This window comes from Protopterus annectens, chromosome 3.part1 (genome assembly GCF_019279795.1).
Source record: "Protopterus annectens isolate FY-2018-M chromosome 3.part1, PAN1.0, whole genome shotgun sequence".
Classification (NCBI taxonomy): Eukaryota; Metazoa; Chordata; order Ceratodontiformes; family Protopteridae; genus Protopterus; species Protopterus annectens.
The window spans coordinates 218,235,219-218,249,217 of NC_056732.1; the positions used below are offsets into that span (position 1 = coordinate 218,235,219).

General features: G+C 41.7%; 1 protein-coding gene across 1 annotated transcript in view; it reads right to left on the reverse strand.

The window, feature by feature from the left end:
- DNAJC13 (DnaJ heat shock protein family (Hsp40) member C13) overlaps positions 1-13,999 on the reverse strand; it is a gene marked incomplete in the record, with an annotated part of 3,140,357 nt that overhangs the window by 1,962,070 nt on the left and 1,164,288 nt on the right. Inside the window, 1 exon segment of the mRNA XM_044066722.1 lies at positions 2,294-2,369. Within this exon segment, the coding sequence (XP_043922657.1) occupies positions 2,294-2,369 (76 nt within the window).

The following is a 13,999-nucleotide window of genomic DNA, read 5'->3' on the forward strand; positions in this document are numbered from 1 at the left end:
GAGGTTTTGCAAGTTAACTCCGTATGTTCCAACTTCTACTATCAATATAGTTTATATACATTTCTGTTCTTTTCCAGTAGAGTACACTGTGGTTACATTCTTGATGCTCAGTACATAACATACAGTTCAACATACACTTCTGCACCAGTAGTTTAATATACACATAACATATAGTTATCTTACATTTGTAAGACAAGTGAGGAATCATATTAATATTCACAAATGACATATGATTATTTACAAAATTCCAGCTAGCTGGGCTGGCAGTTTCACATTTCTATATAAATCATATTAATATTTTCAAATGACATATAATTATTTACAAAATTTCAGATAGTTGGGCTGGCAGTGTCACAAAGTCTACAGGGTACGTCTGCAGAAAAAGATGGTATTCCTGTAGAAGTGTGCATATTGGGAGGGAAGAAAGTGATAAAGACATGGACAACTTTGTTTAATAGTATTTTAAAAAGAGGGGAAGCACCAGCATATTGGAAGAAAGCTGTGGTGGCTGTATCACTCAAAGACAGTAAAGACTCGTCAGATCCAACTCCATAAAGACACATTTCAATTTGAAACCAAGATTATAAAATGTCTCTATAATAGCTAAGAGAACGGCCAAGGTGCTGCCAAAACTGAAAGATATGAATCAGTGTGTTTTTTTTGAGGGGAGACCAAAATTTGACATGACTAAAACGATGATCCAGAGGGAAGCAGGTGTAAGAAAACGCAGCTATGTCTGTGGGTCTTGATGTAGAGAAAGCATTTGATAGGGTAAGCTGGGATTTTATGAGCAGGGCAATAGAAATATTTGGATTCCCTGATAAAATAATAGGGTTAATTATGAGGATATAAGAAGGATGGGAAACAAGAATTAAGGTGAGAGGGTTCCTCACTGATAAGTGGTGTTTGAACACAGAAACTTCCTCTCTCCTGTTTCTGATTTGCTTTACATTTACAGCCAATGGGAAAGAAAATAAGGAACTCAGAAATACAAAGATAAAAATTTGTATGGTAACCTAGAAAGGTTGGCACTATTTGTACATGTTTAATACAAGATAAATCTTGAAATGGATATTTCTGCACTGTGGAACATATTGAGAAAAATTTTCAAGTCATCCAAAATTAAGGACGATAAAACAGTTTACTGTGGTAAATTACATACTCACATGAATTTGCTCAAAAATACACAAACTTATGGGAAAATAAGATGACGTATTTAGGTGTATGGATTACAAAGGATTCTATTACGGTAGCCAAGTATATGTGGGAAAAGACTAAACAAAAGCTAATACAAAAACTGAGAAGCAGTAAGCTCTTTAATGATATGGCTCCTAAGATACACGCAGTGAAAATGTTTTTAGTCCTTTAGCTTGGACCAAAGCCTTTGCCTTTTTTTTTTTTTAAATTTTATTATTCTTTGATCTAAGGCGGCCCTGAGGTGGCAAACTTTACTAGCCACAGTCATTTTATTTATGGTACACATAATAGGAAACCTATTGTTAACTCACTTGAACACTAGACACACTGCATGCAAAATCTTTTGGCAGAACGACTCTTCTGAATGCACATCAACTAGAATGTTTTTCTGGAGATGTCAAAGACATTAGGAAATTTAGAAAATCCAAATTCCAACAAACAACTCATTTGTCAACCCTAAAAACAGCCACAGGCGGTACTATGATGACGATAAATTAAAGATAATACTGTTCTCAGGATGTCGCCTGAAAACAACCTAAGAGCGAGTAAACTGATAACAGACTGCTGCTTCATAGCACAAAAAAGCTGAATGACAAGCTTACGCGACTCCTCCTTAAAACTGTCTGCTAAGCTGATGTCAAGTAGGAAGCTATGTTCATGGGAAATCTCAACAACAGCTTTAGAAGTCAGTCTGGAAAACTGGACATCAAACTTTAGAAAACCCCACAGACAATGAATAACTCTACAGTGGAGATCCCTACAATTAACCTGTACAGTTACAGGCATAATGTTTTAATGTACTTATTAATGATTTGTGGGGTTTTTTTGTTTGTTTTTTTTACTAGGAGTGTCCAACTAGGCATAGCTCATTTTCAATGGAGGTCTGTGGAGAAAAGCTGCAGATACAGCAAGGCAAAAATGTAATAACTGAATATAGCATAAAAATATCTGTAAGGCTATACAGTTTAAACATGAGACAATACAAACAGCTAAAAGAATGGTACTATCGAGCCATTGGGTAATGACTAGATGAAAGAGGTAAGATTTTTTTTTTAATCTATACGGTTATGTTTTGTGGTACAATGCATCTGCTTACCAAAACACGCTTTAGCAAATTCATAGCTGTAAGGTTTTCAGCTGTCCACAGGCCAACCAAGTGTCTGCTCAGTTGCCTAAAAGATGAAAAAAAAATAAGATACAGCTATTCATTCATCTTTACAAGTTATGAAAATTTTAGCTAAGTTAATGTTACTACTTACTGCAATACATTCAGTTCTGTTGATGAGAAGCCCTGACTAAGACAAAGACAACCAGAGTTCAATTAGCAGCTCAGGCACCTACTGGAGCTACCACTGGAGAGAAGAGGAACATCACTGCTTTAAGCCTCCTTGTTTTGCTTCAGCAGAATGAGAAGGGCATGAGCATACTTTCTGCAGTAAAAGCCCTGGAGGAGACCAGGGAACAAATGAAGGTGGCTTCACATACAAATGCCTCCTTATGTGGAAGCAGAGTCACCTGATCAGGTCATACAGGAAAATGACAAGCACTGCAAAGGCCAATTATACACCAATCAATTGGACATAAACACACATGCATGGAAGTTGCAGCTTGAAAGGAAAAATAACAGCTGCCTCCGTGACAGCCCTTCTTGGTCACCAGCTGTCAAGGGGAACGAATGGATCAAATGGCTTGGGGGGGGTATGATGATCAGTAAGCAGTTTGGCCAAAAAATCCATTTTACACATTATAGGCTACCATTCAAGCTTTAAATATGTTTAAATCATTATGACTGACAAGCACATCACTTAGATATAGAAATAAAACTTCACACCAAATGACAAAGTTTATCTGTATCACAAAGGAAAATACTCTAGACAATGAATTCAAATACATGAAAGGCGACAGCCCTTTAACGAGTCATTGCTAGTTAGCATCATTAACACTCAACTTCAATGCACACGTTTTCACAAAGTCAGCAAACATTAAATAATGTACATATACTATACAACTGGTTTAACAAATCTAAAGAGGTCTCAAAATAATATTTGCTAACTTTTGTAAATAAAATAAAGTGGAAGTTTTGTGCTTATGATTTATAAAATGGAATAAAAAATGAAGCTATTGCCCTCAATAACTGACAAATATAATAGTGTGACTACATAACTTTGGAAGATGACATTTTGTGAAAGAAAAACTGAATTAAAGCTAAACATAAATTACAGTGATAACTGCAAAATGTCCAAATAAGACAAAAACTAACATTGGAAGGTAAACTAATACTGTGGATACTGCTTTGGAGTAGGAACAGTAAAGGTTTGTTACAGCAGATATCCATGTAACAATCTACTTCATATGGGCTGCTGAACAGAATTTTTTCTAGGAAGACTGCTAAGTTACGACTTGGAACGAAGGTTAACAATCATATACTACATATGCTATGATGCCAGAGATAGACTACATAAGAGTGCTCACCTCCTGCATCCACCAACTGGCATCTTTATCACTATCAATCATCCTGCAAAATAAACCACAGCAACAGAAATCTGGCACTACCATTGCTAATAAAGGATTTATAAATGCAACCTAAAGGGAAATCAACAGCAAACATCAGGGAGAGGACAAACCAATCTGCAAAGGGATCCCTGAAATATAAATGACAATCATCTTCACAGAACTGATAAGATAGCAGTATATCTGTTTACACTCACCACTAAGGATCCTCCTCACCTATGACGGTTTAAGGAGCTGAGCCACAAAAAAAAAAAAAAAACACCAGGGTGGAAAACAGCAAGATACTCCTAAAGGAAAGGTGACAACCACAGACAGGTTCAGTGGGCAGAACAGCCTATGGACCAAGAACAACTGCTCACCTTAAATGAAGGCAAAAGAGAAAGTACAGTAGTGTAAATTACCACTACAACATGTCCTTCTCTTCAGTATTCATAACCTGTGGGCTCTCCTGCCCAATGTCCATCAAGTATATGTACAGTTATGTAAAATCTTAACGTAACAGCAGATGTCCTTTTCTTCAGTGTTGGAGTATTCATTCCCTCCCTTCTGCTTCCTTCCTTACTTTTTTCCCCTGCTTTTTTTCTGTTGGGATCATCTGGCTGGCCAAAGGGTCTTTGCCTTTCTTTTAGTCATCCCCCTTTTTCCCTGGATGTACAAGTCCTCCATTCTCCCGGGGAAGTTCTGGTTCTTCTGGGGCACTTCACTTCTGAGTTTGGAGCATCCATGTGTCACCTTTATGTTGTACTCTGAGGCAGGGAGCATAAGGCTGACGTATGACGCTGGTAGTTGGTAAAGGCTTTGGTATACTTGATGGACAGTAAGGAAGGAAGCAGAAGGGAGGGAATGAATACTCCAACACTGAAAAAAAGGACATCTGCTGTTATGTTAAGATTTTACATAACTGTACTTCTATATCTTTCCACATCACTGTTACAGTATTCATACCTTATGAGAGAGAAGAAAAGCTACTGAAAGGAATGGGAGGAAGGAACCCTCTCTACAAACCCATGAAGGACAGCCTTGGCAAAACCCACCCTGGCACTGAAATGACATCCAACTTGTAATGTTTAGTGAAGGTGAACAGACAGGACCAAGTAGCAACTTCAAGGATGGAACTGGTGTCCAAACTCTTGAAAAAGGCACAAAGGGAACCAACTGCACTGGTAGAATTGGCTAGAACAGGCAGAGAAAGCTGCTTGTCATGAAAGAAACAAAAGAAAATGTCCTTCATAATCCAGGAGGAAATGCCTTGTTTAGAAACTGCCAAACTCAATGTCATGGAACGAAAAGAAACAAAAAGATGCTCAGATTTGCATATGGCCTTTGCCTTATCTAAATAATACCTGAATTGTCTATGAAGATCCAAGGTGTCAGAACCTTCTCATTAGCAGACTGCGAAGAAAGAAAAAAGGAAGGAAGCTGAACAGACTAAGAGACAACTATGACCACCTTGGACATAAAAGGAGGATTAGTACGCATACACATCCTTGTCCCTATGGAAAAAAAAAAGGGGGGAGGATACCTCCATCAAAGTCTGGAGTTCAGAAACTCTCTTAGAAGAGGTGAGGGCAACTAACAAAACAGTCTTCCTAGTGTAATGCTGCAAAGAGGAGTTGGCAGCAAGCTCAAAAGGAACCCGAGCCAATTTCTTGAGAACAAAATTATGGTCCCAAGAGGGAGGGACAGGTTTTCTTGAGGGCCTGGTATGGAAGAAGCCTTTCAGGAATTGTTTAGCCTCAAAATGAGAAGCCAATGGTAAATTCAAAGGGAGACTAGCAGAAACTGCTAACAAGTGAGCTTTAACAGAAGAATATGCCAAGCCAGCATGTAGCAGTTCATACACATAAAAGATGACCAAATGGACCCCCAGTGAAGAGAGAGCCTGGTAAAGCTTAAGACACCAGACTGAAAATGTCTTCCACTTGGACAAGTTTGATTTTCTGGTAATGGGTTTGCTGAACTCCTGTAGAACCCTAAGCACATCCTCAGAAAACTGATTTTAAAATGGGATTAAAACCCTATCACCTAAAGTGGGAGAGACCACTTGTCTTGTGTAAGAAGATCCATCCAGTGAGATAACTTTTGATGATTGCCCCGGTCAGATTCAAGAGAGGGAATCAATAATTTCTACGGCAAAAGGGAGTCAACCAGCAAGACTCTTGGAGAATCCTGTCAGATCTAGTGCAGTATCTTGGGAAGAAGAGGACGACGATGAAAGGCATAGAGGAACACCCCCTTCCAGGAAACGGACATGGGATCCGCCTTTCAAGCCAGAGGACTTGAGAGACTGGAACAGAACTGGGGAAGCTGTCTATTCAGATAGAAAACAAAAAGATCCACTTGAAGAATACCCCACCACTGAACCATGTCCAGAAACACTTCTCCTTGAAGCATCCATTCATGAGGTTGTGTCCTGGACCTGCTCAGAGTGTGTGCCATATCATTTATTAGGCATGTAAACTGCATGAAAAGAAACCTGCTGTTGGATAGCTAGATCCCAAGCCTGAATGAAGGGCTAGTCTGTAAAGATAAGACATTGGGCCCTCTGCTTGATGTACCACGACTGTGGTGCTGTCTATCTAGACCTTTAAAGGGTCAAGAAACAAATGAATGAAAAGCCTGAAGACCAAAAATAAGTGCTTGCATCTCTTTTATGTTGATGTAGTTCAGCTGCTAATGAGGAAGCCAGAGACCCTGTACCCTTCAAGACTGATGGAAGCAGCCCCCCATCCCTGATCTGAAGCATCTGAAAACACTAGCCCAAATTATTATGGCTTACGCCACCCCTATGAAAAAAAATACTGTGCCCATTAGTTTGTTGTCCCCTCTGTCAGCAGTGAGAGATGATTCCCGGGGTAAACCTACGATCTCCCATCCACAGGTCTAGATTTCTCTTGAACAGAGTCAGCGAGGTGCTCTCCCTGAGATGGAGACGACGGCTGGAAAGGGATACCTGTGTTGAAGGATATGTGCTGAATCCACCAATGAAACTAGAGTTTGAGACAAGGGAGTAAGGGAATCGGAAACTCCAGAGGGTAGCAATGTAGAAGCCACAATGACCACAGGTACCACTAGCACTTCTCATATGAAGCTTTTCAAAAGGGAGCATGGGAGTGGTCAGCAATAAGTCTGAAGAATCAACGCAATGCTTTGTTTCAACACACAGAAAATAATCCAGGACATATGTTTATGTTTATGGCTTTACAGATAGTATGACTGAATGCTAGAGATGGTGATATAGTTAATACTACTGAATTTATTAAAACAAAATGGATTATTGAACTTGGAGCAGATAAAGCTCCTGGTTTAAATTGAGTGGTACCTTTAAAACCAGCCTCAAAGAGGAGGAGAGTTCTATGCTGAAGGCTGACTGGTTGATTTTGTTCTTAAATTGTGAATGTATGTATGCATGATGAAGGGTTTTGTCCCGCAAGTGCTCATCTTTTTGCTTGCATTTTATTAAACACTTTGGATATATTTACTCGGCTTGGTGGTTTGTCCACTATATATTTTTATTATTTTACATACTTAGTTGTTTTTTGTAGAAGATCTTAAGTGAGAAGGACTTGCTTAAAATACAAGGTAAAGGAAAACAACTGGGGTACTTACCTGCAAGAGGCTTGGTATAATAAGCAGAGAAGAGTGTTCAGACCAACTTTGAACTACAGAGTTCGGACTGGAGGCAAAATAGTTCCGAGTTTGGAGCACTCGTACTTAACACTTATGCACTACACTGAAATGGAAAGCATATGTCAGAGGTACGATGCTAGTAATAGGTAAAGGCATTTGTATACTGGCTAGATGTCAGGCTATCCTTGGCAGAAGATCCCACAGGTTATGAATACTGCAACAGTGATATGGAAGGACATCTTACTATACCCCCCCCACACACACACAGAGGAACCGAAATGAACCATGGAGTTAGTTAAGCCAAACCACAGCAGACTTGGGGCTCAAAAAAAGGCAACTACAGACATGAAGGGACTTGTGCAAGTGACTAGTCTCAGCTCCATGCAAAAGAACAAAACAGGAAAAAAGGGCACAGTTTCTACGAGTGTCCAACTTAGGAATGTGCCGAGAATAATTTTATTCCCTTTTATGTTAAGGGAGACAACTCCTCATTTGCAAGTTTGAAGCACTGGGATCAACCACTAAGCAGGGAAATCATCCCCACCCCATCTGTTAGAGTAACTCCATGACCACCAAGCCAAGAAGCACAGCATAAAGGAGAGCCTTTTGAGCACAAAGTGATTGGATCAACACAATGGGACAAAAAGCAGTTCACCAGCTGAGATTGCCTGGCAACTTGAAGTCATGTTCTAAGTCTAAGAGAATGAGTGTAAAACCAAGACTCTTGAAAAGATCTGAACAAACCACACAGTCAAAAGAATTCAGGTGTAGCAGAACATGGCACCAATCCATACACATGGAGAATTGCATTCACTAAAGCCCAAAAAGGATTGCCAAAAGCTCAGTGTGTGTGTGTTGTGGCGGGGGGGGGGGGGGGGGTTGCTAGGCACGAAAAGTGATGCATATTGCACTTCATGCAGGTGGTATATCTCTAGCTTTACCAAAGTAGAGCTTTGAAAGCAGAGCTACCCAAGAGACTGACATTAAAACCACGGCCTCTCCCCAATCACCAACATAATTCAAGCACAGGACTGACTGCATCCATGAATTCCTCTATAAAACTGTAGAGTCTGGTACAGGATAGGAAACTCCAAAACCACACAGAGAATATTACCACAACAATAGCCCTCCCACACCACTGCTCTTCTACCAACAGAAGAAAGGGTCATAAGCACCAAATAAGTGGAAAGGACTCATTTGCAGAGTAGCCCTTCTCCAAAGGTGGACTCAAGCAGCATCCTTTCTCCCAGACAGACGTAGGTTGCAACCTTAAAAAGCAACCAAAAGGATCTCATTCACAGACATAAGAGCTGCTCTTGATGCAACAGATTCTGAAACAATGAACCCCCCTCAAGGGAAGGGGACTGAATTCTGTCTCCTTATTACATCAGCAGGCTTATGTTATGGTCCAGCTGTGAAGCACAAAAACAAAATGCACTAATCATGTGGACCCCTTGAACAAGAGGGCTCAGAATTTGTCTAAAGATCCAACAAAGTGAAGCATAAGCAAGCATCTTCCACACAAGTCCCCATGTAATAAAAACAGACAGGTGAAACTGCAAAGAGAAAACTCTCACCTAGGGCTCAGCAAGATACCTGCTTAAACAGAGTATCCTTGCCCTAAGCAATCTAAATGTCTGGAACAGCAAACCAAGCCACCTGAATATCCACAGCAAAGACAACCTGCAATACAGAATGTTAAAACGCCTATAAATTTACAGCACACCACTACTCTGGAGTGCAAGGAGTCTCAAGACCACTATCAGGTTGTCAAGTCTAAGTGATGCTGACCCTCCATAATAAAAGAGACAACCAGCAAGAGGAGCACAAGTTTCTAGCCTACAGTGGGTAATATGTGCTAGCAGCCAGGAGAGAAGAATCTCCTACCCACTGAAAGCTCACTTCCCCAGGAAATCTAGAACCTGCCATCAGCCTCCCCTAATGGGGGGGGGTGCAAAGAGGAGTCTGTCCTTCTACCTTTAGCCACAGTGGCCAATATATGTACAACTTCTGCACACAGAGGGACCTCAAAATGAGAACTTCTTAGTATTTGGAGGCAATTCCCAACCACAGACAAAGACGGAATCAGAACAAAGTCTCCCTAAGGCAAGTGTCTAGCAGTTCAGAAGCCCATTCCTTCCAAGTCCTCAAATAAAGGGGATCCCAAAAGACAGGACTCAGAAGCCATCACAGTCTAAAGGGAGGGGAACCCCTTCTGAAAGGAATAAAACAATTTCTAATGTTCTCCTGAAGATCAAGCCTGGACCTGTTCTGTCACAGAAAGACATCTTCAGAAAGGCAGTGGAAAGAACAGAACTAGCAGAAAAAAAATGAGAAGATGCAATTACCAATATGCCATTCCTTAAAAGGTGGCTATCCAGCTCTCCTTGTAAGATAATCCAGGAAAAATAGATGCCCTTTCACACCAGCTGACCCAGCCTTACGATCATGGTGAGACAGGAAGTCTATATGAACACTAATAAAGTTGTCCAGCTGGTTGGACAGGTGAAAGCTAATAGGGAATGCTTTGTCTTGTACCTTGGCCAGCTATGTGGCCTTTTCATTCATGTTGGGGGGGGGGGAAGAACTCATGTGCTATGGGAATTGACTCCAGGAAGAGGAGAGGACCTGTTCCTACCAAAGAAGGCATACAAGAAGAATTGCAACTACTTCAAAAAAGCTCTTTCCTGCTGAAGGCTGCATCTGACAACTGCCAAAGTCCACTCTAAAAAGGGATTCACCTCATCCACACACTCTGGGCAAATACAGATTAGCATGACGCCATAGTCACAGGGTCCACAACATCAAAGAAATAACAGGCCAAGCATAAGCCTACAAAGATGGCTAACCAGATGGACTGACAGAGATGAGCTGGTATCTCTGTGAATGCTGGAGGCCCAGTGATGACAAAGTCAATCAGTCTTGGGGATTTAAACAAAATCATTTGAAAATGCTACAAAACTACCAACTTCATGAACTACAAAAAAACTCCTCAAGCTAAGACTGAACTGAGATTCTCCATTACATTATGGAACATCTCCCATCTTGTTTGATGTTTACTCTACAAGCTACTCACTGAAACTGATCTTCATGTGGAAAATCTCGAGTTACATTTATTGGAGAGGTTCATAAGTGTGTACTAGGCTAACAGCCCTGTAGCCTATATAAGCCTAGCCCAAGAAGATTCCCTGACATCATGGCACCCAAAGTTAGTTCCCAGTGCCCCTGTCAAGCAAAGTCGCTGAAGTGATCCCCGGGGTGAACGTCTTACTGCCCCATCCACTCAAGAACTCCCTTAAAAAGGACCAGTGAAGTGCACTGCTTGACGTGAATGGGAAGTTTGTTCCAGAGTATGGGAAGTCTCTGGGTTAGGAACCTGTCCCTCCAGCATGTTCTGTTTACTGTGGTAATGAGGTTTAAGTCCCTGAAGAGTGTGGCATGGAGGGACTGGGATTTTTTAGGTGTAGCATATTTAGCAGTTCTAGGTCAGACATGGCTTTGTAGGTCAAGCAGAGATCGGCTCTATGTAGGTGATGCGACAGAGTATAAATAGAGTCTGAGTCTGTCCGTATAGGGCATGTGTCTAATGCCTAAGATCCTCTTAGTGAGATATTTCCGTGGCATTTCCAGTTGTAAGTGTCAAGTGAGGTACATAACCAAGTGGGGCATTGTATTCTATGACAGGTCTAATGAGGGACAAGTAGAAAGGGATTATGACCTCTTTCTTCCTGGATGAGAAAAGTATAGTTGTGTACACTTACCATAAATGTAGATGTTTGAGTGTATTCACTGTTGCAGTCATCACATTTGGGTTATCTGCTTGCAGTAGCTCTCAGTCGGCCTGATTAACAAAATCTTGGATCCTGCGTAGGTTGCTGTCTCTTCTTCTGTGACGTCAGGTAGTCAGGGGTATAAAACATGCAGCTGATACCATTACATCAGTTTTTCTTGCCCCAGATGTCAGGTGCCCCCATAATAGGAAGCAATAAAATAAATATAAATAAATACAAGGATATACCTGCAATAAAAAAAGCAAATACACCAAAATGCTTTTAAACATAGTAAGGGATAGTAGAGGTATAGCCAAAAAAAGTCAGGGGGCTGGAGGGAGGGTAACCAGGACTGCAACAATGAATACACTCTAACATCTACATTTATGGTAAGTGTACACAACTGTACTACGTTCTTCGTGTTTCACTGCGTGTTTCACTGTTGCAGTAATCACATTTGGGTAGATTCCCAAAGCTATGAATGGGAGGAGGAATATAGATAGCATTAGGACCAGCTATAAAGCCCTGCAAGACTGCAGTGGCAAAGCCAGCTCTGGATTTAGAGAAAATTGGCAAATGGTAATGCTTGGTGAAAGTATGTACACAACTCTAGGTAGCAGCTTCTAGGATATCCCTGGTAGGGACACCTCTGAGAAAGGCTGTAGAGGTAGATGCAGCCCTGGTTGAATGGGGTCTGATCCCCTGTGGGATAGTTTTTCAATGGTGCTTATAGCAGAAATGAATGCAATGGCCTATCCATTTAGAAATGGTTTGCTTTGAAATAGCCTTCCCCTCTGCCCTTGCAGCAAATGCCACCAGCAGTTGTTCAGATTTCCTTTGAGGTTTAGCCCTGTTCAAGTAAAATCTAAGTTGTCTGTGCACATCTAAGGAGTGCAGTATCCGTTCCCCACTGTTCAGTGGATTAGGAAAGAAGGTTGGCAAATGAATGGACTGATTAAGAGCCACACTGGATACCACCTTGCGAATGAAGGAGGGATGAAAGATGATGAAAGGCTCCACTGCCATAGGGGCCTGTAATTCAGATACCCTTCTTGCTGAAGTGATTGATAAAAGGAAGGCTGTTTTCCAATAAAGGAATTTTAAATCTGCACTAGCAGCTGGCTCGAAAGGAGGAACGGTGAGTTTCTCCAATGCAAAGTTAAGATCCCAGGCTGGAGTTGGGGCTCTCCTGGGTGGTCTTAAATTTTTGGTCCCTCTGAGGAACTGCTTGAGCAGTGGATGAGAGAAGAGGGGAGGTTCTGTGTTATAATGAACAGAAATGGCTGAGGCGTGAAGTTTGATGGAGGAAAAAGAAAGGCCCTTGTGAAGCATCTCAGTTAAGTATTGTAGAATCTGAGGTAAGTTGGGCGCTGCTGTGCTCATCCCTTGAGATTCGTTCCAGACACACAATCTTTTCCATTTTTCAGAATAAGATTTTCTAGTACTAGGCCTTCTTACCTCTAAAATGATATCCATCACTGGTTAAATGAGGGATGGTAAAGGAGAGATTAGGTAATTAGCAAGGCTGCTAGCTTCATGGTTTGAAGCGGAGGGTGCAGAATCTGGTTCTCCTGCTGAGACAACAGGGTAGGGGTCTGAGGCAGGAGCCATGGGTCCAACAGTGACACACTGCGCAAGAGAGGGTACCAGTGTTGGGGTGGCCAGGCTGGTGCAATCAATACCGTCCTTGGTTTGTCCTGTTTGATCTTTAGTAGCACTTTGGAGAGGAGAGGCAGAGGAGGAAAGGCGTAAACTGATAGGTTTATCCAGCTGAAGGACAAAGCATCCACTTTCCAAGCTTGTTTGTGGGGAGTACTTGTGCAAACGTTGTCTAATTGGTAGTTCTGGGGGGAGGCAAACAGGTCTATATCCGGGCTCCCCCATTTGTTCGTCAACATGTTGAAAGTCTTTGGTTCCAGTTTCCACTCGTGTAGGTCCATGAGGTTTCTGCTTATTCCGTCTGCCAGTGCATTTAGTTTTCCTGGCAGGAATTGAGCTTGTAGATGCACTTGGTAGCTCAAAGCTGTGTTCCACAGTGTCATGGCTAGTCTGCAGAGGGGGTAGGAATGGGTACCCCCCCCCTGCTTGATTATGTACCACACAACAGTGGTGTTGTCCGTCTTTACCATTAATTTTCCTGGAAGAATGTGGTCCTTGAAGGCTGTCAGAGCATTCTGTACAGCTAACATTTCTTTTTGATTGATATGCAGGTGCATTTGACTTGGGTTCCATTTGCCTTGAATGCACTTCCCTGCCAGGTGAGCCCCCACGTGCATAGTCTGATGAGTCTGTTGTTAGGGTTTGGGCAGCAGGGGGTAGAGTGAATGGTAGTCCCTTGTTTTGGTGGCAGGCCTCTGCCCACCAATGGAACTCTAATCGTAGGCAAGGTATGATAGGAATCATTACTTCTAGATCCTGAGAATGTTTGAAGTTTGAAGTAGGTTGTCAAATGAATTTGTTTCTCTGGCATGAGGAAAGCCATCTGGGGAAGTTGTATTCAATCTTGCTCCCAGGAATATAATTTGTTTGATAAAGTACCAGGTGAGATTTCTTTTCATTTATGGTGTACCCAAGACAAGTTAGCACCCTTTGTACAAAAGCCAGATGATTCAAAAGTATGTCCTGGCTTTCTGCCTGAATTAGACAATCGCCCAGGTATGGGTACATTTGAATATTTCTTTGCCTGCAAAATGCAATGACTGGAGCTAGGCACTTTGTGAACACCCTGGGGGCAGTAGATAAGCCAAAGGGCAGTGCAGAAAACTGGTAGTGCGCATGTAGCCTGCTTTGAAGCATAGGTATCTTCTGCAAGATTCCCTGATTGGGATGTGCAGGTATGCTTCCTTTAAACTGAGGGTTGCCAACCAGGCATCTTTGCTTAGCATAGGAAG